Source organism: Oncorhynchus clarkii, chromosome 18 (genome assembly GCF_045791955.1).
Source record: "Oncorhynchus clarkii lewisi isolate Uvic-CL-2024 chromosome 18, UVic_Ocla_1.0, whole genome shotgun sequence".
Classification (NCBI taxonomy): Eukaryota; Metazoa; Chordata; class Actinopteri; order Salmoniformes; family Salmonidae; genus Oncorhynchus; species Oncorhynchus clarkii.
Window position 1 is genome coordinate 47,324,004 of NC_092164.1, and position 21,057 is coordinate 47,345,060.

Below are 21,057 nucleotides of genomic sequence, written 5' to 3' on the forward strand. Positions count from 1 at the left end.
GTCAAACATAAAACACAAGCCTGTTGACAATCATTCACTGTAAAAAAATGTTTTGACAGCAATCATCACTTATTTCACAGACGTTCGGGTGACCTGCTTTAGCAATTGAATATTTAATTTCGTGGACCAGCGATACAGACATGTCTGTGTTTGTACAGGCGTCGCACAACAATTAATCACTACTTTATTTGTACAATAGATTGGGGCGCAAAGATTCACGTTCATTCGCAACCCCAGAAGTTAAAAAATTATGCTTCCGAAATCTCTTGATATAGATTCCGCAGGAAAAGTGGTGAATCCCTACCTTCCCTGTGCTACACAGGTTAAATATGTAAATAATATTTTAGATGACAAAACAAGAGATAGCATTGAATCAAACAGAATTAATTTAATTTATCTTTAATTTTTCCTGACGCAAAGCATCATGGGATAGATAGGCTGACCTTGCAATTTTATTCCAAATCGACACTACCACCTACCCTCTGCGTCCCATTCCGCCTGAAGTGTGTACTTGTTCACGACTCCCCCGCAAATGTACAAATATTGGATCGGTGTACTGGCGTTTCCATCCATATACCATTCATTTATTTTCAAATCCATGAAGGGAACAAATGCACACTTCAGAAAAAATGTGAGATGGTTGGGACCCACCTTTAGGGGTCAATCATTCCGGAATGGGAAACCATTAATTTATTTTCAAATCCATGAAGGGAACAAATGCACACTTCAGAAAAAATGTGAGATGGTTGGGACCCACCTCTAGGGGTCAATCATTCCGGAATGGGAAACTTTGATTGGGGTCCACAAAAAAACGGATCTCATCAATTGATTTAATTGTGCTATTATTGGTCCACGGATTTCCCATCCCTGATCTAGACCAATCTAGACTCGGTACCAGGCCAAAATCCATGCTCAGTAGGTTTACAAAATAGCTTTACTCACTTTCATAAAATAATTAACTTTAAAAAGATATGATCATATAAATGAATCAAGTCTTTCTTTAATTTAACATAACATTTATTTTATCTTTCACCACCTATCAAATAATCACACATTTTGACAGCTTACAAAACCATATGATACAGCTCAGCTAAACTAAACGTACATTAGAAATTGCACAGAGAGATTTGCACTGTCATTTTAATGAATTTGCACCTTTAGCTTGTGTGTATCTGCATTTCCTCACTCCAGATGTTTCATTGAGAACCACGGTTGTTTCTACCATAAGTCTATATATGGTTTCTAAAGGTGAGCTTGGACAGCAGTGGAGGGTGCAAGTGAAAGCAATATCAGTGAACAGCTTCATTTCCACAAGTGATATTAATCTGTTATTGTTGATATTGATTAGTTAAACCAATTAACACTTGTGATTTTCAACAGAGGCTTATGAAAATTAAAACACACCATCACTGTTATTACCATACACAGTTTTATGTTTATTAGTTGAAGTTTAGTATTTTATTTGCACTGTGATTTAGCTAAGTGGGTCAGGTATGCAGTTCTGTTGTTACCAAAAGAGGACGCCACAACCCTGGCATGGAGCTGTTCAATCATAATATGGCACCATGGACATAATGTTGTTTATTGACTGAATACCCCTTTAACAGTAGAGTACCTTGCCCAGAACATTTAGAATAGAAAATAAATAACATTTATTCCATCAAGCTGTGAACTGTGATCAGACTTAGTCAGAGGCAAAATAGAGGTACCAACTGCACTGCTGTGATGCTTTGTCTAGTTCTAAGCTTGCCAAAAAACAGAATTTGCAAGAAAAATGCATTAGTGATTTGTCATATGTTGTTGTACTATCATGGACCTAAATAGATTGTTTTGTCGATTGATATTCGAGTTACAGTATTATGATATGACTATCATCACAATGAAAATTGCCACTTATTACTTATAATCAACACTTTCTAAAATATAAATTTTTAAAATCTAAACTTTTCTAGTTCGACTGGCAATGTGTCAAGATCCAAGAACCAAGCTCAATCTCTTCTTTCAAGTCCTTGAGCCTGATTAGGCTGTTGAATATAGCTGGTGCTCCATCTCAGTGACATGGGCCTTTCTCCAGATACACCTTTTTCATAGACGTCATCGGCATCATCATCACCACAGCTTGCTATTTCCTGTTTTCTTCATATCTCATGTAACAATACAATAAGAATCTTTATCAAATTCAGTGATCAGGAATATGTTGCATTCACTGACAAGCAGCTGTATTACAGCACATATTATGATTATTATAAGCATTAAAAATACAGCTGTACAAAAAAAACTGTTATAAACTACACACAAAGCTGAAAAATGAAAGAGGTATGTACTATAAGGAACATGATTTGACTTTAACTTCCTTTGTGGATTAGAATGGAAACATTTGCTGCTTTTCAAAAGGAGTTGAATTGCGATGACCAAACAGACAGCAGCCTACATGATCATACCTCTGAAACCATGTCTGAAAAATATAATTCTCCATTTCTATACATTCCCAGGCAAGACTGTTTTTGTTCATTTAAAGGGTATGTCTCTTCTCCCTAGGCCTCAGTATTGCCTTCTCTTTGTAGATGTGTCCTTCCTTACCGTAACAAGAACATGGATCAATACAGAGTGTCATAGATATTAGTTAGCCAACTGAATTAACTTTGAAAGAAATGAGACATGGGTTATGACCTGTGATAACAGAGGTTTAATCAAAGTCTGTGAATGTTCACTGGAGCTGAAAAACTGACCACGGCATAACTATAAACCTGGTTAAACCCATGAGTGTGGGAACAACTAAACTATGTTTGCATCAGACTTTGTAAAGCAAGAGGCAAAACATAAGGACTGTATGTAGACAAACACATACTGTTGTCAAGAAATTGTTTGCTGAGGCTTTGTAAGTTGTTTGCCAGAATGTATGTAAAGGCTTACAAAAGTTAGTTAGTTAGTTAGACATTCCTTTCAACAAGTCAAGTCGCATGGCCATGATACAGCCCGGATGCTCCTGGACCTTGCCCAATGACCACTGAAACACAAAACCAACATAGAACACAATATCCTATAAAGTCACTGTTGCTGAATGCACAATGTCTCTCCTGTCATCTACAGTGTGTGAAGTGTCTGGTGAGGTGTGGTGCTGGTGAGAGGTGGACAAGGTGAGCTGAGGGGAAGGAAGGAGGGAGGTAGGAGGAACCAGGCAAAGTGAGCTGTTATCTAGGCCCTGAGCCATGGCTGTACACTCCTATGGTAACACCAGAATCTACAGCCAAGTCTCAGTGCAACTGTTATCTGCACTGGGGTTTGCTGTATAGAGGTAGTAGCCAAAGGAAACTAGAGTTATCTTCCTGTGCCTCTCTGCAAGCAGAAAGGGACTATAAACAGAGCAGTGCAAAATTCTGTCTGTCTTGATATCGGAACCATTCTGATGGAGCATGGAAGCCATTAGGGCCAAAATGTCATGTTCTCAACCAGATAATGTAATAATGCCAATAAATTGTTATTATGGCTACAAAAGCCCCATGTGAGCAGTCTTAAAGTCAGCCAATACCTCTCTCCAATTAAAGGAAAATGGTTTGGTGTGGTTTTCCCCCTTGAAGACCCACCTTGGAAGGTTTGTTTTGTTTTTAATATGCCATATAGTATTCAAATACAAAGAGTGACTACCAAATTGTTTGTGGCTTCAGCAATGTACTACAAATGATAGATATGTTTTTAAAAATGTTGAAAACATTACTCGTCTGCTCTGAAGTAGGAAGTCCACAACATGATGCAACATGAAAATGATTTGGCTTATGTGCACTTACATAGATTAGTAGTCTACAGGACCATATTGATTAGCAGGGGATGGGGGGTCGTGGTGACACATATAGAGTACAGTTTATTCTCACTGCCTATTATCAGTGACCTTTTAACACCAGAGCTAACCATACCGAACATGATGTACAGTCTCAGGGGACTGCAAGCAGAGCAACGACATATGCACACACACACACACACACACGCAGAACCAAACAGGAGCCAACCAACAACAACGTAATGGGAGTGATGCCAGACCGCAATAATGCATTGTCCGCAAGTCCTGACCTCACTTGCTTGAGACTCCAGTAACTCCTGCGGCAGCAAAGGGCATCCAGGAATGAATAGGGTATGTACTGGAATAACTCAAGGCCTGATCGCTCTCATACAGGTGTCTCTGGCTGCAGCCCAATTCTGATATTTTGCCCACTTATTGGCAAAAGGCCTTTTCTCATTGGCCAAATGAACAATAATTGGGCAAAATATCAGAATTGTCTGCCTGTGAAAATGCAGCCTCTGTGTCTGTTAATTTTTGTACGTTTTGCATGTACATGTTTGATGCTTTTCCACTGCAAGGATTTACACTAGTGTTTGGCCTAAAGACTCAGACTTTTGTGTTTTGTAGAGAAGCTTTTGTCACATCAAGATGTATACTACAGGATGGGTATTGTGTACTCCCATCAGAAAACAGCCCCATCCGGACCTCTGTAGGAACTGATACAGAGGGGACTGGCATCCTATCTACACTAAGCATAAGATAACACGTGGATGCGTGATGATGATGTCATAGGACAAGGGCCTCACTTTAGACTGTGGCTTAATTTCGATGGGAAACTGACTAAACTGTGAGACGATGGGAGATACTTGTGGAGATAAGAGAGGGGGAACAACAGTGGAGACATGAGTCGTGTTTATTAGGGCACATATTGGAACACGTTTTCTAAAACGTTTCGCAATGGAAAATAAAAATGTGCGTTTCTTATTGGACAATTCCAAGTAGTCCCTCTCTTTTTCAGTCCGTTTTCTTCCATTTGGTGCCTAATGAACATGACCATGGATGAGGTCAGGGGTCAGAGATCGAGGCTCAGTCTCTCAGCAGTTGCAGCTCTTCTCCCTTGGCTCCACCTCAATGTCCTCTTCGCCCGGGTACAGGACCCCGGTGGTGAGGCCGCTCTTCACCCCATCCCATCCGTCCCTCGTGGTGATCTCCCCCATCTTCATCAGCTCATAGATGTCCCTGCTGAGCAGCTGGAAGGCCCGGTCCACGTTGCTGTTGCACTTAGCCGATGTCTCCACATAGCGGATCCCCATCTCCGCCGCCAGCTGCTCAGCCTCGTCCCGCGTCACCTTCCGGTCCTTGTTTAGGTCGCTTTTGTGGCCAATCAGAATGTAGACCATGTGGTGAGGCAGAATGTGCTCGCTCACTTCCTTGTGCCACTCCCTCACGTGGTCGAAGGTCTTGCGATTGGTCAGGTCGAACACGAGGAGCCCGCCCACTGAGTTACGGTAGTAGGAAGTAGTGATGGACCTGGAAGTTGGAGTAGGAGATGTTACAATTCAGCTCTGACCCATAGTGAAACGTGAATTTAAACAATGCTGACTTGAATCTCAGTGTAACTCTGAACCAAACTACACTCATAGCATGACAATAGCCATATAGGAGTTGGCAAAACAGCATAACAAGATCCACGACTCCTTGCAGGTCCAGGGAAAAACATAACTTGTGGCTTACAAAGGAACGATAACTAACAGTACAGACCTGTAGAGACAGTTCATTCATGCCACTGAGAATCTATTTTAGGTGTGTACTGTGACCCTCCTAGGGGAAAACAGTCTTTCTTCCATAATATTCTGTCAGAGACATGCAGGTTTGGCTTCAAGAGGAAAGGGAGATCTGAGAGCAGTCTGCAAACACAGTTATAATGATCTTAGAGGAATTGTATCTGAGACTACAGGCATCAGTGGGGAATGAATTATGTTGTTTACATGTTCTTTACATGTTCTTTTCAACTCCTGGGTGGCTACTGTACATGTCCGGGCATTGCAGACTAGGCGACAATGAGGCACATTACAACATGTATGTAATAGAGAGAGACAGACATGCCTGCGGATTTACAGGCCATCTCAGCAGCAACAAACGACACTTACAGAATAACTGGATTTGAGTGTACTCCATCCAAAGACAAAACCTTCTTATCATTGTATTATAAAGGGATATTTAATTAGTGTATTACACAAAACAATATCAAGGCGAGGTTGTTGCCCATCATCAGTGAATGAATGTAACTGATGATGCGCCACAATTTGGTGACTGTTTTTATAATGGAGATTGGAGTAAGGGGCCTCCGTTATTACAGTCATAGGGTAAAACATGACTGACGATGACTGACCTCATTTCTCTGTGGGTTACTAGAGAGACAATAAAAACAAATATTTTTCTCCACTGTTATTCACCAAAGATTGTAAACCAATCACAATAGATATCGTGGGGGCTGGTGCGTGTTACTTATTTGTTACAAATCGGTTAATTTATACTGATGGAAATAATGAATTACATGATCTTGTCAACATATTATTGATAACAGATATAGGCCTAGGATAACATTTATTGTCTACATCTCACCTGAATCGTTCCTGTCCAGCCGTGTCCCACAGTTGAAGCTTGATTTTAATCCCTTGCTCAATGTCTAGCGAACGGGCATAAAAATCCACACCGACCGTTGGATCCGCTACATCGCTGTAAATTCCATCTGTAAACCGTTTCAGCAAAGACGATTTCCCTACCGTCGAGTCTCCGAGCAAAATTATCCTGAACTGATATTGCCACAAAATATCCATGACATGGCTAGAGAGAGACCCACAATGGTGGTGGTTCCGAAACAAAGCTGCGCAGCACGTTGTGTTTACAAAGCCAGTGACTGCTGCTGCCTACTACTGCCTTCTGGTCAGACAAGGATGGGAGCGCCAGCGAGCAAAGAGCGATAGTGCTGCAGTCATGTGATAGGCTACCTACCCAGGTCCATGCACGGGCTTTATTATAGGGCCTATTGCTTCAGAACATCACCATAAAAAGAATACAGCGTCACATGTATGTTATGACAACTCTACAGCCTTATTGTATTTTATTCTAGCCTATGGGCCAAGGCCACGAAGTGCTTATTGACTTGAGATGGCCATGACGGCGTACCATAAGCTGTAGGTGAAACTATTTCCTGCGCTGTACACGAATTGTGATATGCATTGCATGATATTCTTGTATTTGTTGTGTTATGTCTGTTCGAAAGGCAATTCAAACCTGGCGTTTCAATGAAACTGTGGTCGCAGCAGTCATGGAACTGTCCCTGGTGCTGAAATGTTGAGACGGGTTTTTGGCGTCAGTCAGTGCGTGCGTTTGTTGGGTTGTTGACTTTGATCAGTTTAAATCTAGTTAGGCTTGCCTAACAGCATTGATTAAAGTAACCACTTTTAACACTATTGGCCTACTAAAAATATACACCTCGATTGCATAGATGTCCTTCAGACCTACACATCTATTTTCAAATCCGGAAGTGTAATTTCCCATTGTTGCCAACTCGTGTAGGCATAGGACGTCTGGAATAAATACTAGTGTGTGGGCTTGATCAATCTCAAATGCCTTAATCCAAAAATCACAAAGTGCAGCAATCCATTGATTTGTCTTGGTCAGAACTACATTGACCAGGCGTAATAAATTAGCAATAGCTTCAAGTGAAAATGTTTTTGTTTGCCTCTCTTCAAACGGGTATTTCTGTTTGGATTTTCATTTTTTTAATAATGTGTATTTTCGTTGTATTATTTGTTAATTTTTATTGTTAATCTTATGAGTAGCCAATGCATGCATTAGCTATCTAATTTATGCCACATTCTAGCATTAGTAGCTATGTTGATAGCGGGCTATGATTTATGGCGAACGTCATATACCGTCATACATCTCGTCCATGTGACACATGTGGACCAATCGCCAGGTTGTCCCACACTATATAAAGCAATAGAGGGTGAATTTTCTCTCTCTTCAGTTCACGCTAAATGCAAAGGTGAGTCACCAGCAAAAGAGTTATCGCCTGACATCACCTTTTATATTCAAGTGAAAGCTATTTCACTTATTTGCCAATATCACATGTTTTGGGAAAAGCATGTACTTTAATGTTAAAATGGGTTTTCTGTCGATTTGCTATCGGTTCCTAGGACGGGTAGACAGACTAACTTCCGTCGGGATCTGCACCTTCCTGTGCTCTCGTTGGCTATATAGCTAGCTAAGTTAGCAACTAAAGTAGTTTCTGTGGACCTTGTGGGCAAACTTATGTTAATCGTGAAGTTGCATGTACCATTTCGAAAATGCTTACCTACGCTAGTTCGATGCTCATTGTTAGCCAGCTATGTTGGCCTGTGATTTCCACGTGGCGGCTGCTGCTCGCGGCCCTTATTGAAGCCGAGTCAGTACACTCTTCCGGGTGACTCGATCAACAAAGGAGTTATGGCTTTACCGAAAAGAACAGTGGGATAGAACGTACTCTTTTTTTAGTGAGCCAGCAACTATGGCTAATCATGTCAAACATTGAGTAGATGGTTATGCTAACAATTGTCACATTTTGTGCAGTGAGTGTAGGCCCACACAGCTGACGTTAGTTGGTTAAGGTTAGCCCTACTGAGTATACCTCATTGATCTCTGCTTCTAGGTGGACAAACGGCATACGATAAACCCTGTTCAGCCCAATATGGCTGCATTGCTACTACAGAATAGGTGAGCAGTGTCAAATAACTCTGTACAACCCATTCGAAAACCCAGGCACCTATCGAAGCCGTTCCTGCATTCTTGTAGCAGACATGGTCAACAGGATGCCAAAAACAATACTTTCACCGACGGTCGCTGTCCAGTTCGAAAGTAACTGACGCAGCAACATTAAGGGGAAGGACATTCCATGCACCATTGTACCTAGAAAATGTTGATGTATTGGTCATATGATGGATGAAGTTTTCTAATTGGATTGCTTCCCTATGCCCTTTAAGCTCAATGGTATCTTCTGAGCAGACCTCAGACGGTGGAATAACAAATGGATATGCAGAAGGTACGTTTATGCAGGATGATTTTGAGACGTTTGACCATCCTTCATTCTGGCTGTGATGAGACACTTGCCCTCACTTAGAGGAGTGCCTCGATGCTGAGAACTTCTTAGTACTCGTCTGAGCCCAAATATATATATATATATATATAATATATTTAAACTGAATATAAATTGTGTGGTTTTGACTATACAACAAAGTATCTCTATACCTGATCCTAATCTTCTAATGCTCTCTACAGGATTAGGATCAATCTGAAGACCCTATAAAATGGGATTCGAATGAACCAGTGGACGTTTTAATTCGAGGTAAAACTGATTATTTTTTTTAAAATCTGTTTTGGCTGTGATGACAAACTTGCCCTCACTTAGAGGAGTACCTCGTTGATGAGGTTTTATAGTACTCGTCTGAGCCAAAATATTGTAATGAGAGGGAATTGTGTGGTTTTTACCATGTATTAAAAAAACACATGTAGCCGTCTCACCGGACTAAATTTTCTCTATAGGCTTATAACCTCGGATGGCTTGAGAATTAACCACGGAACATTCTGAAGGTAATACAAAATGTCTGCCTTTCATTCTGGCTGTGACACACTTGCCCTCATTGCCTTGGCAATTTAACCTACCTGGTTAAATTAAGGTGAAATGATAAATGAGGACATTCCAGTATTCAACTTCTGAGCCTGTTTATTGAAAGTAGTAATGAATTAAACATCCATGCTTTGGAATGGAAATGAACCTAGATTGATCATCCCACTAAGGTCACTTTGTTTCTCATCAGGTCTCGTACCAACTGAAATGGCAGCGGTGATGACCCAATCACCTTGGGATTGAACAGCCGGTAAGGATTTTTTTAAACAAAGTCTTATCTGGTCGCATGCTATCCTAAGGACCCGGGCTCTGTCTGTAGCCTCTGGTTCTCCAAGTTCATGCCAGAGAAATGGGGAGTCTTTGACTGTCCTAGCCTCTCTGTGCCTGAGGTAGTCACTCTACTGTCCTACAGATATTTAGCTGCATCTTTGAACCATAGTAATGTTGCTTTGATAGTTCCACCAATGTAAATCCTGCTGTTGGAGCTTAATTTGTGCACGGCTGAATTTCTAATGTTTGACTTGGTATTTCTGCAGGTATGGAGGTACAAGTGTGCCTTAACACTTCAGATGTAATGGCCCAATCCAGGTCCCTTGATGGGAATGTCAATCTGTAGGTATATCCTGAACTGTCATTTTGGGGGGGATAAATCACACTCACTTATCTTAGAGGGCCTGGTATGTTCTGATCAATGCTGATACCTTTTATGTGACTGCTGGATGAAACATGCGGATATCGGACTTAAGATCAAAGTAAATCCTTGGATATAATGTGTGTATATCAAGATGCTAAACTTTATTTCATTTGCAGGTCTTATGACTGGCATTGACCAATTACACTTCAACGTTGATATACCCGTAATACGGGTTTTCAGGTACTTCTGTTTTGCCTCGTGCTGATCAGTCATCTGTGCAGGGTCTGGTGTGTTCTGATCAATGATTGATACCTTTTTAAAATGTGACTGATGGATGAAACATGCGGATATGGGACTGAGATCAGAACAGCACCTTCAAAGTGTATATGATACAAATTGTCTCCAGCCACTAAAACATTACTTTATTCTCAGGTCTTGTGAAAAAATGATTGAGGCCTGTCATACATCCTAATGGCCTTCTCCTGCCAGCATAACATCCAATCACATTGACGTGGGAATTCTACTAACGGCCTGTATGCAGCTGCTGCTTGAAAAATGGATACGGCTCACATCCTTCCAATGAGTGAAGCTAAAATAAGACAATATTATTTGTGCCCTGGTGCTATAAGCTCATCACGTCCATGAGCCAGGTTGAGTGATAAAATATTTCCTCTCCACTTGTAAAGCCCTTTTACTGCAATAAAGACGACTTAACCCTGCAATGTACAGACATTTCTTGTCAAATATTGGGGGGGGGGGGGGGCTCTTAGGACATACAGTGTTTTGATGAAACGAGACGCTCCCCATCCATTGGTTTCATCTCAAGGGAGTTATCCTGGGTAAAGAAACTCAGTTCCATTTGACGGCCTGTTGTCAGGAGCATATAGACATGCCAAACAACCCATTCAGGTCAGGAAAAACATCTTACGAGCTAATTTAGCCCTTGTCTTCATCCTCCGTTTAGAAAGGGATTTCCTTTTTCAACACTTCATTGTTCCTTTCCCTCTGCAAGAAATAAATTGTGTGGGAAGATAAATAGTAGGGTAGCCAAATGTGCTCCATTTCAATTCCAGGCTTTTAAAAAGTCAATGAAATTGTGTTGCTTACCAGTCACACATTCCTGTGAGATGGAGGACTCAACTATTTCTGAGTCTGGGGTGCTGCTGCCGCTCTGATCACTGTATGTGTCCCTACAGAGATGGTATTCAAACAGCATATTGTTACTATACAATGGAAGTTCCACAACACTTCATTTAGCCAGTTCTCGTAACATTCAACACGGGTTTAGGAATCATACTGAGTGAATTTTCGGTTACCGTGGAGACAGACAGCAGCCCTTCTGTAGGTAGCTCTGTAGTTTCCCGGCTGATGCCAGCAGGAGGCCAAAGTAGGGAGGCGATGGTTTGATGGGGCGAGAGGTGAACTCGGGATGATACTGCACTCCTACGAAATACGGATGATCTAGAATTAAAAGCAGAGGGGTTAAGAGCTGTAGGTATAAAAGGTACGTGCATACCAGACAAAACATTTTGTCCACTCATACACATGATCCCGGACACTCTTACCGTCTAACTCAATGACTTCCATTCGCTCGCCTTCTACGTCTTGACCCACGAAGTGAAAGCCTTTCCCCTCAAAGTGATCCTTCAGCTCTGGGTTCACCTGAGAACGGAAACAAGGTAAGCACACTGAAAAACTAGTGACATGTAGAGAAAGTATATAGAGAGAAAGTGACGTGAACCTCAAAGCGATGTCGGTGTCTCTCATCCACGTACTCAGCATCTCCGTAAAGTCTTCCTGCAATGAAACAGCAGGTAAAGCTTTTTCCACATCGTTACCTTAGACTTACTGTGAAATGGATGGAAGTTTTTTCCCCTAATCAATCTACAAATCTGTTCCCTATAATGAAGCAAAAAAGGTTTTGCAAATTCATTTAAAATAAACATATTTACATAAGTATTCAGACCCTTTACACCATACTTAGTTGACTCACATCCGGCAGCATCGAGTCTTCTTGGGTATGACGCTACACGCTTGGCACGGCTATATTTGGGGAGTTTCTCCCATTCTTCTCTGCAGATCCTCTCAAGCCCTGTCAGGTTGGATCGGGTTCGAGTCCGTGCTCTGGCTGGGCCACAGACATTCAGAGACTTGTACCGAAGCCATTCCTGCATCGTCTTGGCTTTGTGCTTAAGGTCGTTGTCCTGTTGGAAGGTGAACCTTCACCCCCAGTCTGAGGTCCTGAGCAGGTTTTCATCAAGGATCTCTCTATACTTAACGTTGTTCATCGTTCCCTCGATCCTGACTAGTCTTCCAGTCCCTGCCGCTGAAAAACATCCCCACAGCATGATGCTGCCACCACCATGCTTCAACGTAGGTATGGTGCCTGGTTTCCTCCATACGTAAAGCTTGGCATTCAGGCCAAAGAGTTCAAATGGTTTCATCAGACCAGATAATCTTTTTTTGTCAGATTCTTTAGGGGCCCTTTGGCAAACTCCAAGCGGGCTGTAATGGACCATTTACTGAAGAGTGGCTTAGGTCTGGCCACTACCATGAAGGCCTGATTGATGGAGTGCTGCAGAGATGGGAGAACGTTCCAGAAGGACAACCATCTCTACAGAAGAACTTTGAATCTCTGCCAGCGACCATTGGGTTCTTGGTCACCTCCCTGACCAAGGCCCTTCTCCCCAGATTGCTCAGCTTGGCCAGGAGGCCAACTCTAGAGTTGTGGTGGTTCCAAACTTCTTCCATTTAAGATTGATGGGTGCCACTGGGTTGTTAGGGGCCTTTCAATGCTGCACAAATGTTTTGGTACACTTTCTACAAGTCCCCAGATCTGTTCCTCGGAGCTCTATGGACAATTCCTTCGACCTCATGGCTTTGTTTTTGCTCTGACATGCACTGTCAACTGTGTGACCTTATAAAGACAGGTGTGAGCCTTTCCAAATAATTTCCAATCAATTGAATTCACCACGGGTGGACTCCAATCAAGTTGTAGAAACATCAAGGAAGATGAATGGAAACAGGATGCACCTGAGCTCAATTTCTAGTCTCATAGCAAAGGGTCTGAATATTTGTAAATAAGGTATATTTTTATGATTATTATAAATGTGCAAAAATATCCTAAAAACTAGTTTTCACTTTATCAATGTGAAGTATTGTGTGTAGATTGATGAGGAAAATGTTTTATTTAATCAATTTTAAAATAAGTCTAACATAACAAAATGTTGAAAAAGTCAAGGGGTCTGAATACTTTCCGAATGCACTGTATAGTGTGTGATTACAACAGTGACTTTACTCTCAAAGTTTGGTCTCTTACTTAGTATACTGTTGGTGGTCTTGAAAATGGTCCGTCTCTTTCCCAGCCTCATGGTCCCACCCATCTGCCCAGGATTGTGTTCTGGCATGTCAATCACCTAGAAAGAATCAGTAAGGAATCAGATTTATTTTTGTTGGCCTTCACGACCAGTAAAAGGGAGGCGAGATCTTATGAAGGTGGAACCTACAACAGGATGCTTTGATTCAGGATGAAACTCTGTAGAGTTGGCATCTTCCCATTCTAGCACATTCCTGGCAAACTCACACACAGCCAGCTGCATCCCTAGACACACACCTGCAAACCCATAGAAGTCAGGTTAACGCTGCACATACATGAAGGAATGTGAATGGGAAGCTTTAATTCCATCCTTAGGTGTAATTTGTTCCTTGATGTAAAGACTGCATCCTCATGGCTACCTGCCACCAATACAGACAATTCTGTACCTAGGAAGGGTTTCTTCTGTTTGCGTGCCCAGTTGATGGCGTGGATCTTCCCCTCTGTCCCTCTGACTCCAAACCCTCCAGGTACCAGGATGCCACTGTGGAGGGAGGGAAACACCATTATCATGAACATAGTCACAATATTGACCCTGTTCTCTACCAGTCCAACTGACCCCCCGTGATGCCATATCTCAGTGTTTCTCCCCGTGTGTCCCCCAGCCACTTCTACTTAATTGATGTATTTAAGTTCAGGCATACCCTATTCAACTGGATGAATCAGCTGTGCTGGTACTGGACTACCGTACATAAAATAAGTGAACAATACCATAAAAGATGCCACATCACACCGCTAGACCTTCTACCCCGGACCCTACCATACTTACTCAGCACTGCAGAGTTTTTGCCACGCCTCATGGTACTTCACAGGCTCTTCCTTCAGTGTGTTTGGCTCCAGGTCTGCTGAGTCAATATACTGAGAAAAAAAAATAGATGAGGGGAGGGGGAGACATGAGAATGGGTTGCTATTGACCTGATTGGATGTAGCTTATCCAATACATAACACAAAAATGTCAAACGATTTTACGGAGTTAAAGTTCATAGAAGGAAATCAGTCAATTTAAACCAAATTCATTCGGCCATAATCTATGAATTTCACATAACTGGGTAGGGGCACAGCCATGGGTAGGCATAGGGTCACCCACTGGGGAGCCAGGCCAAACCAATCAGAATGAGTTTTTCCCCCACAAAAAGCTTTAAAGACAAAACACTCCTCAGCAGCCCCCCGGTGAAGAAGCCGGATATGGAGGTCCTGGACTGGCGTGGTTACATGTGGTCTGCAGTTGAAGCCGGTTGGATGTACTGCCAAATTCTCTAAAACAACGTTGGAGGCGGCTTATGGTAGAGAAATGACCCTTCAATTCTCTGGCAACCGCTCTGTTCCAGCTCTGGCAACCGACATTCCAGCTGTCAGCATGCCAATTGCACGCTCCCTCAAAACTTGACATCTGTGACATTGGGTTGTGACAAAACTGCACATTTTTGAGTGGCCTTATAATTGTCCCCAGCACACGGTACACCTGTGTAATGATCATGATATTTAATCAGATTCTTGATATGCCACACCTGTCAAGGTGGATCGATTATCTATGCAAAGGATATAGGCTCACTAACAGAAATGTAAACAAATTTGAGAAAAATAAGCTTTTTGTGCATTGAAACATTCCTGGGATCTTTTATTTCAGCTCTTGAAAAACGGGACCAACGCTTTAAATGTTGCGTTTATATTTTTGTTCAGTATCGTTGACATGACTGCACAAACAAGTAAGACAAACATGAAATCACACATTATAGCAGCAATCTTCTTCAAAATAAAACCTATTCCTGAGGACATCCAAGCCAGAGGAACAGTATAATTTAGCCTTGCTGTGAAATAAACTAAATAGAAAAAGATGCACTGTCATGCACAGGTTAAGATGCTTGTGGATGTTGGGCTGGTTTCCCAGATACCGATTAAGCGTAATCCTGGACTAGAATGCGCTTTCTTCATTGAAAGTCTTTCTTAGTCCAGGACTAGTCTTATTATATGTCCAGGAAACCAGCCAGTAGTGCCTTTCCAAATGTGTAGTTTGTACATGTGTTTTAGCCTGGCTGTGTGCGTTTTACCTTGATATCCAGTTTGTGGCAGATGGCTAAGGCCGAGTGTTCTAGCGCTTTGATGACTGACGCGTAGGAGTCTGTGAACTTGGTGTATTTCCCCACCAGGGCTATAGAACACTGCTCTAGGAGCCTGTCTGACCTGGGATTCAAAAACACCACAGGCAAAGTTATATGCCGTGTTCAAAACTGAGACCTCTGAAATCTCCAACTTCAGTGTTTTCAAGACAACTGGGAACTCGGAAACTATGACATCTTTCTAGAGCTCCCGACTTGAAGATAACCGCTGTCATGATTTGACCCCCTTTTTCAGAGTTCCCAGTTGGCTTAAAGCACCAATCATCTGAATACAGGTCACTCCATAGTGCTGCAATACAACAGGTGAACAGGCAGAGCAATCAAACAGCATCATTACATACCTCTGTAGTTCTTTATCCAGAGGTCAAACTCAAACTCGGTGGGTCTAAATATGGGCTGTTCAATTCTGGTCCTGGAGGGTCGACACACTTGTTTTTTATTTCTACCTGGTAGTTAATTGCACTCACCTGGTGTCCCAGGTCTGAATCGGTCCCTTATTAGGACCAACAATTAACAGCCCAGGGCCCGGTTTCCCAAAAGCATCTTAATCACGGGAAACTGAGCCCTGGTCTAAATAATCGAGCACTACCAGTCCCAGAGACTGCCTGCCCGCACGCCTGTCAGACACACCCACCTGTCAGACATCTCCTTCCACTTAGTGAGCATCTTCCTGGGGCGGGTCTCTATAGGAAGGTCTAATCTCTGACAGAAGTAGCCCACCACCCCCTGATTCTCCAGTAGCAGAGGCACTCTGTAGATGGACGACACGTCTGCCACGCAGATCACCTGGGAGAGGAGGGGAGAACTAACAGTCACAACTAGAGGCTTCAGTGGTTCTTTATTCATCTTTCCTTGATTCCTCACATCAACCAAGGGGAGATTTATTGGACCTTCTCTAATACAGTTGAGAAGGAGGTGACAAGGTAGGATGTGAGGAATCACTGGGAAGATTTATTGAGCCAGTGTCATTTCATCCTAGTGTGTGACTGTACGATCAGGTCTTACCTGTTCAGGTTCTACATGACAGAACATGGAGATCTTCTCTTTAACAGAGTTCTCCAGGGAAGTGGAGCAGCGACACATGATCTGGAGGGAATTGACAACAAACACAATTAGCTAACAGACAATCCTTACACTAAATGTACAAATGGACAGAGGTTATGACGGCTTGCTAGGATTAGAAAAAACTTGGGTTCATTTAAACTCACCAGATCAGGAGACAGGCCGAGTCCTCTGAGCTCTCTGACACTGTTCTGAGTGGGTTTGGTCTTCTGCTCTCCTGTGGCACTGGGCTGTGGGACCAGGCTGACGTGGATGTTACAGAAGTTCTCCCTCTTCACCTTGAACTGGAACTGCCTGAAGGCTTCGATGAAAGGCATGCTCTCGATGTCTCCCACAGTGCCTCCTAGCTGCACACATGAAACAAACATACCGGGAAACACAATTACACAGGAATACAACTAGTAACTACCCAGCCTGAAATGGCTCCGCAAGTACATATGTCACACTATTATCAAACCAATAAAGGTTCTCTGGAAGTCATTGATCTACCAGTGTTAACCATAATCTTTTACCTCGATGACACAGATCTGAGGCTCCACACCGTCATCGTCAACAGGTACTCTGGCCTGACGCATCACCCACTCCTGGATCGCATCAGTGATGTGGGGCACCACTGCAAGGATACACCAAACAGGGACAGTTAGTCTAGAGATGCAGAGAAAGTGACGAGAACTTGATAGCTCATATCCTTCCTTTTTGTCATTGGTTCTTCATAGGATATTGGACTGAGGTCAGAACTGCCATGTCACACAAGCCAAATCAAATGCACATCAACTATTCAACAAGGGTCTGAACTCCTGTATACCCAGTCTCTCTCCCAGCATGACTATCTTTCTGTCTCTTATTCCTGTTGATGACAGATTGGTAGCTCTTCCTTTAACCCCTGTATATACAGGGTAGCCTAGTGGTTAGAGTATTGGACTAGTAACCGGAAGGTTGCAAGTTCAAGCCCCCGTGCTGACAAGGTACAAATCTGTTGTTCTGCCCCTGACGGCCACTGTTCCTAGGCCGTCATTGAAAATAAGAATTTGTTCTTAACTGACTTGCCTAGTTAAATAAAGGAAAAATATATATATACACAGTTTCTACAAGCCAGCCCTTGTCCCGCACTGTTTTATAGTTAATCTTACCCTGTACGGTCTTTCCCAGGTAGTCTCCTTTCCTCTCCTTGTTGATGACAGACTGGTAGATTTTGCCGGTGGTCAGGTTGTTGTCTTTGGTCAGTCTGATGTCCAGGAACCTCTCGTAGTTCCCCAGGTCCAGATCCACCTCACCCCCATCGTCCAGCACAAACACCTCACCTGGAGGGAGAGCAGAGGAACAGCGTTAAAACACCTCACCTGGAAGAAGTCGATGGTTAAAACCCTAGCCAACACGCAAACATGTCACATAGACACAGAGCGAGGGACAGGATTCTGTATATTTGAATAGGTGTTCATGTCTCCATCTGTATCGATGTTGATCTAGACCAGGGGTATTAAACTCTTACCCTATGAGGTCCAGAGCCTGCTGGTTCTCTGTTTGACCTGATAATTAATTACACACACCCGGAACCCCATGTCAAAATCAGTCCCTGATTATAGGGGAGGGGAACTGACTTTAAGGTCCAGAGTTGAGTTTGAGGGATCGAGACTATTGATGTTGAGGTACCCTTCTGTGTACACAGGACACCAACACACATTCCTAGTAACATTTATTGTATGGCAATAACATTTTCTGATTCTGACAACTGTGCTTGAGCAAAGAAAGTAATTCCATAACAAACAGAGAATAGTACTTTGGACGCCTCATCATGGCATACAACTGCATTGACATTGTCGTTTCAACCTATAATAGTTTTCTTCTGTTTCATGACCCTGGACTCACCATTGTGAACCACGTTACACAGCATACACACAAGACAGATCTTAAAATCACTATTTCTATAATACAGAACATTTCCTGAACTCACCATGCTCGTACGGAGAGAAGGTCCCTGCATCTATGTTGATGTAGGGGTCAATCTTGATGGCGGTGACACGCAGACCACATGACTTGAGGATGGTTCCCACACTGGAGGCTATGATGCCCTTCCCGATGCCTGAGATGACACCACCAGTGACCAGGATGTACTTCATTGTGGCACTGGGTAGGAGACAAAAATACAGATTATAGTAATGTAGTAATTGATTCTAGTAGCTACTTGAGGCGGCAGGTAGCCTAGAAGCTGGAGAGGTGCAACAAAAACTGGATAATTTCTGGTTCGAATCCCAAGTCCGACTGGGATGATTCTAGGTATCCTACACCTAAATGCCATCACCTGCTGTTGTGACCTTAAGCAATAAAGTCCTGTCTTTTTCATGTGGTGTTGCTCAACCAAGCAGGTCTACCCCTCTGAAATGGTGGAAAAATTGCACAATAGTTTTTTGTAATCAACAGTCCTTCCCCTCAGGATGGGAGGGGTCTTGCTGATTCCTATCGTTCAATAGTACTGTACATGCAAAGACCGTACAGTGGAAGCTGCGTGGTGGCTAACGTTACATTGATCAGAGAAATAAAGGACAAAGAGGGCGCGCGCATCTAAGGCATTACTTTTACACGTTACTTTTTTTCTAAAATCGGAAATCTAGCTACTCTCAGCGGTTACATCCACCAAGTAAATGCAACAATGTACAACAACTGAGCTCGTTGATAAACATTGAAGTTAGCCAGGTGCAAAGGTTGTAACAAGTTACCTAACAGTAAAGGTCTTGCAACATATAAAGTAACGTTATCTACAGAACAGTTAGCTTTACTAGCTAGTTAGCTTGATATCCTATTCCATTATCAATAACTTTGAGCCACACTAGCCGGATAGCTAGCTAAACTGAATCCTAACCTAGGACAATGCATTGATGTACCACGCGCCCAAACCTGTCATAATACAGTACAGGGGATGTATAACACGCTGACTCCAAGGGAAACAGGCCCGAGGACTCCGTCATAGATAGAACAACGAGCTCTACAAATATTTGACTCCATAAAGTTGATTTTTGTATTATGAATAATCTTTTTTTTATAATAAAAAAATATTTGACTCCATCGCGTCAATTGAGCTAACAAGCTAACCGCAGGCTAGGCTACCTCAGGGCTGCGGTGAAGTTCACAAAGGAAGCATGTTTTTCAACTCACCAAAAACGAAATAGTGTAAGGCGGTCAAATGGTAAATATTTGGACTTGATTGATTTTAAATTGTCGATATATATACACATTTAAATTCTTCCTTCAAATCTTGAATAATACTTTTAAAAAATGTGACTTAATTAGAATTGACTATCCATCCACTCCAAGTTCCAACACGTGTTCACTGGCCAAATCTTGTATCAGAGCAGTACAGAAAACGACCCGCGACCAAGCCAGAGTAGCCTTGTGGTCGAGGACGCCAAGGTTGCGTAGGATCTGCGCATTCACCACGCTGGAAATGTAACTATTGTATTTTTTAAGGGTAGCTATATCAATATGCCAATCGTTATTGCAATTTTTTGTCTACATTTTCATACTAATTGCATTATTGTGAGTAAAATAGTCAAACGATGTCCGATACAAACCAGCATACGACAATAATGTTTGCACCATGTTTTGTGCTGCTCCCATTGTTGCTTTGTTGTCATGTGTTACTGCCTTGCTATGTTGGTGTCTGTCTTAGGTCTCTCTTTATGGAGTGTTGTGTTGTCTCTTGTCATGATGTGTGTTTTGTACTATATTTATGTTATTTATTTATTTTTATCCCAGCCCCCAAAATACCACAGGGGGTATTTTGCCTTTTGGTAGGCCGTCATTGTAAACAAGAATATGTTCTTTAACTGACTAGTTAAATAAACAAACAAAAAATACTCCGAACAGTCCACATGATGGTGAGGGTAAGTGTTTACAGCTGATAATTAGTGGGACAACCGGCAGGTGACAGCATTGCTCCATCTAAAATTCTTGTTGGCTGCTTTGACGGGCTGTACATGGCAGAAAAATGCAATGAATAAACTAGAAACAATAAACGTTGTCTTTAATGCATAGACATATTTTTGAAAAGTATATTATATATTCTGCAATGGAGGGAGTACAATAGTGGTGCAATGCCTCTTCGCTCTACCCCTGGTACCTAAGGCCTTTATAATTATGTTTACATGCAAACACACAAGATCACATCCACTTTCAAACTCTGTTCTACCTGGGGGCAGGTTGACACATTTTTGTATTTTTTTTTACCACGTTTTTATTTATTTTGTTATTTTTTGTTGGGGGGGTCACAGGTACATTATCCATTTCAAATGATATGTTTATAAAACATGTACTAGTAAGCTGCCACTCAAAAGAAGAAGAAGAAAAAAATACAGAGTTTAAGTAATAATACTTTCAGTATAAACAGGAAAAGAAAACAAAAAGAAATGGGCCTCAACCCCCAACCTCCTG

The 21,057-nt window shown here is 42.2% G+C and overlaps 2 protein-coding genes, 1 long non-coding RNA gene and 5 other non-coding genes across 8 annotated transcripts; 5 read left to right on the forward strand and 3 right to left on the reverse strand.

Moving 5' to 3' along the window:
* Positions 1-201: 201 nt before the first annotated feature.
* On the reverse strand, positions 202-392 carry LOC139373979 (U11 spliceosomal RNA). Its single transcript, XR_011627639.1, has one exon. It is a non-coding gene; the product is annotated as a U11 spliceosomal RNA (small nuclear RNA).
* Positions 393-995: 603 nt separating this feature from the next.
* Positions 996-6,729, reverse strand: LOC139373580 (ras-related protein Rab-39B-like). The gene is made up of 2 exons (XM_071114249.1): positions 6,401-6,729; positions 996-5,305 (listed from the first exon to the last, which is right to left on the reverse strand). The coding sequence occupies exons 1-2, from the start codon at positions 6,613-6,615 to the stop codon at positions 4,870-4,872; spliced, it is 651 nt and encodes a 216-aa protein (XP_070970350.1). The 5' UTR covers positions 6,616-6,729; the 3' UTR covers positions 996-4,869.
* A 1,074-nt stretch (positions 6,730-7,803) lies between these two features.
* On the forward strand, positions 7,804-10,802 carry LOC139373582 (uncharacterized). Its single transcript, XR_011627587.1, has 8 exons — positions 7,804-7,829; positions 8,803-8,861; positions 9,098-9,164; positions 9,362-9,409; positions 9,637-9,696; positions 9,983-10,058; positions 10,257-10,320; positions 10,513-10,802. It is a non-coding gene; the product is annotated as an uncharacterized lncRNA (long non-coding RNA).
* Positions 8,578-8,713, forward strand: LOC139373970 (small nucleolar RNA SNORA16B/SNORA16A family). The gene has a single exon (XR_011627631.1). It is a non-coding gene; the product is annotated as a small nucleolar RNA SNORA16B/SNORA16A family (small nucleolar RNA).
* Positions 8,907-8,986, forward strand: LOC139373969 (small nucleolar RNA SNORD103/SNORD85). Its single transcript, XR_011627630.1, has one exon. It is a non-coding gene; the product is annotated as a small nucleolar RNA SNORD103/SNORD85 (small nucleolar RNA).
* LOC139373968 (small nucleolar RNA SNORD103/SNORD85) lies at positions 9,195-9,273 on the forward strand. The gene has a single exon (XR_011627628.1). It is a non-coding gene; the product is annotated as a small nucleolar RNA SNORD103/SNORD85 (small nucleolar RNA).
* On the reverse strand, positions 9,525-20,019 carry LOC139373581 (CTP synthase 1-like). The gene is made up of 17 exons (XM_071114251.1): positions 19,783-20,019; positions 18,584-18,756; positions 17,763-17,933; positions 17,145-17,245; positions 16,779-16,979; positions 16,576-16,656; positions 16,205-16,356; positions 15,502-15,634; positions 14,223-14,311; positions 13,843-13,937; positions 13,587-13,693; positions 13,400-13,496; positions 11,822-11,877; positions 11,646-11,742; positions 11,397-11,541; positions 11,188-11,270; positions 9,525-11,085 (listed from the first exon to the last, which is right to left on the reverse strand). Exons 1-17 carry the CDS (start codon positions 19,860-19,862, stop codon positions 11,069-11,071), a joined length of 1,878 nt encoding a protein of 625 aa, XP_070970352.1. The 5' UTR covers positions 19,863-20,019; the 3' UTR covers positions 9,525-11,068.
* On the forward strand, positions 10,374-10,447 carry LOC139373982 (small nucleolar RNA SNORD99). Its single transcript, XR_011627641.1, has one exon. It is a non-coding gene; the product is annotated as a small nucleolar RNA SNORD99 (small nucleolar RNA).
* Positions 20,020-21,057: the final 1,038 nt, after the last annotated feature.

Coding starts and splice junctions, on each gene's coding strand:
- LOC139373580 (XM_071114249.1), bottom strand. CDS start 6,615: ATGGATATTTTGTGGCAATATCAGTTCAGGATAATTTTGCTCGGAGAC. Junction 5,306..6,400: donor GCTGGACAGGAACGATTCAG/GTGAGATGTAGA, acceptor TCCAACTTCCAG/GTCCATCACTACTTCCTACT.
- LOC139373581 (XM_071114251.1), bottom strand. CDS start 19,862: ATGTGTATATATATCGACAATTTAAAATCAATCAAGTCCAAATATTTA. Junction 14,312..15,501: donor GCCACAAACTGGATATCAAG/GTAAAACGCACA, acceptor TTTTTTTCTCAG/TATATTGACTCAGCAGACCT. Junction 11,542..11,645: donor GGAAGTCATTGAGTTAGACG/GTAAGAGTGTCC, acceptor TTTTAATTCTAG/ATCATCCGTATTTCGTAGGA.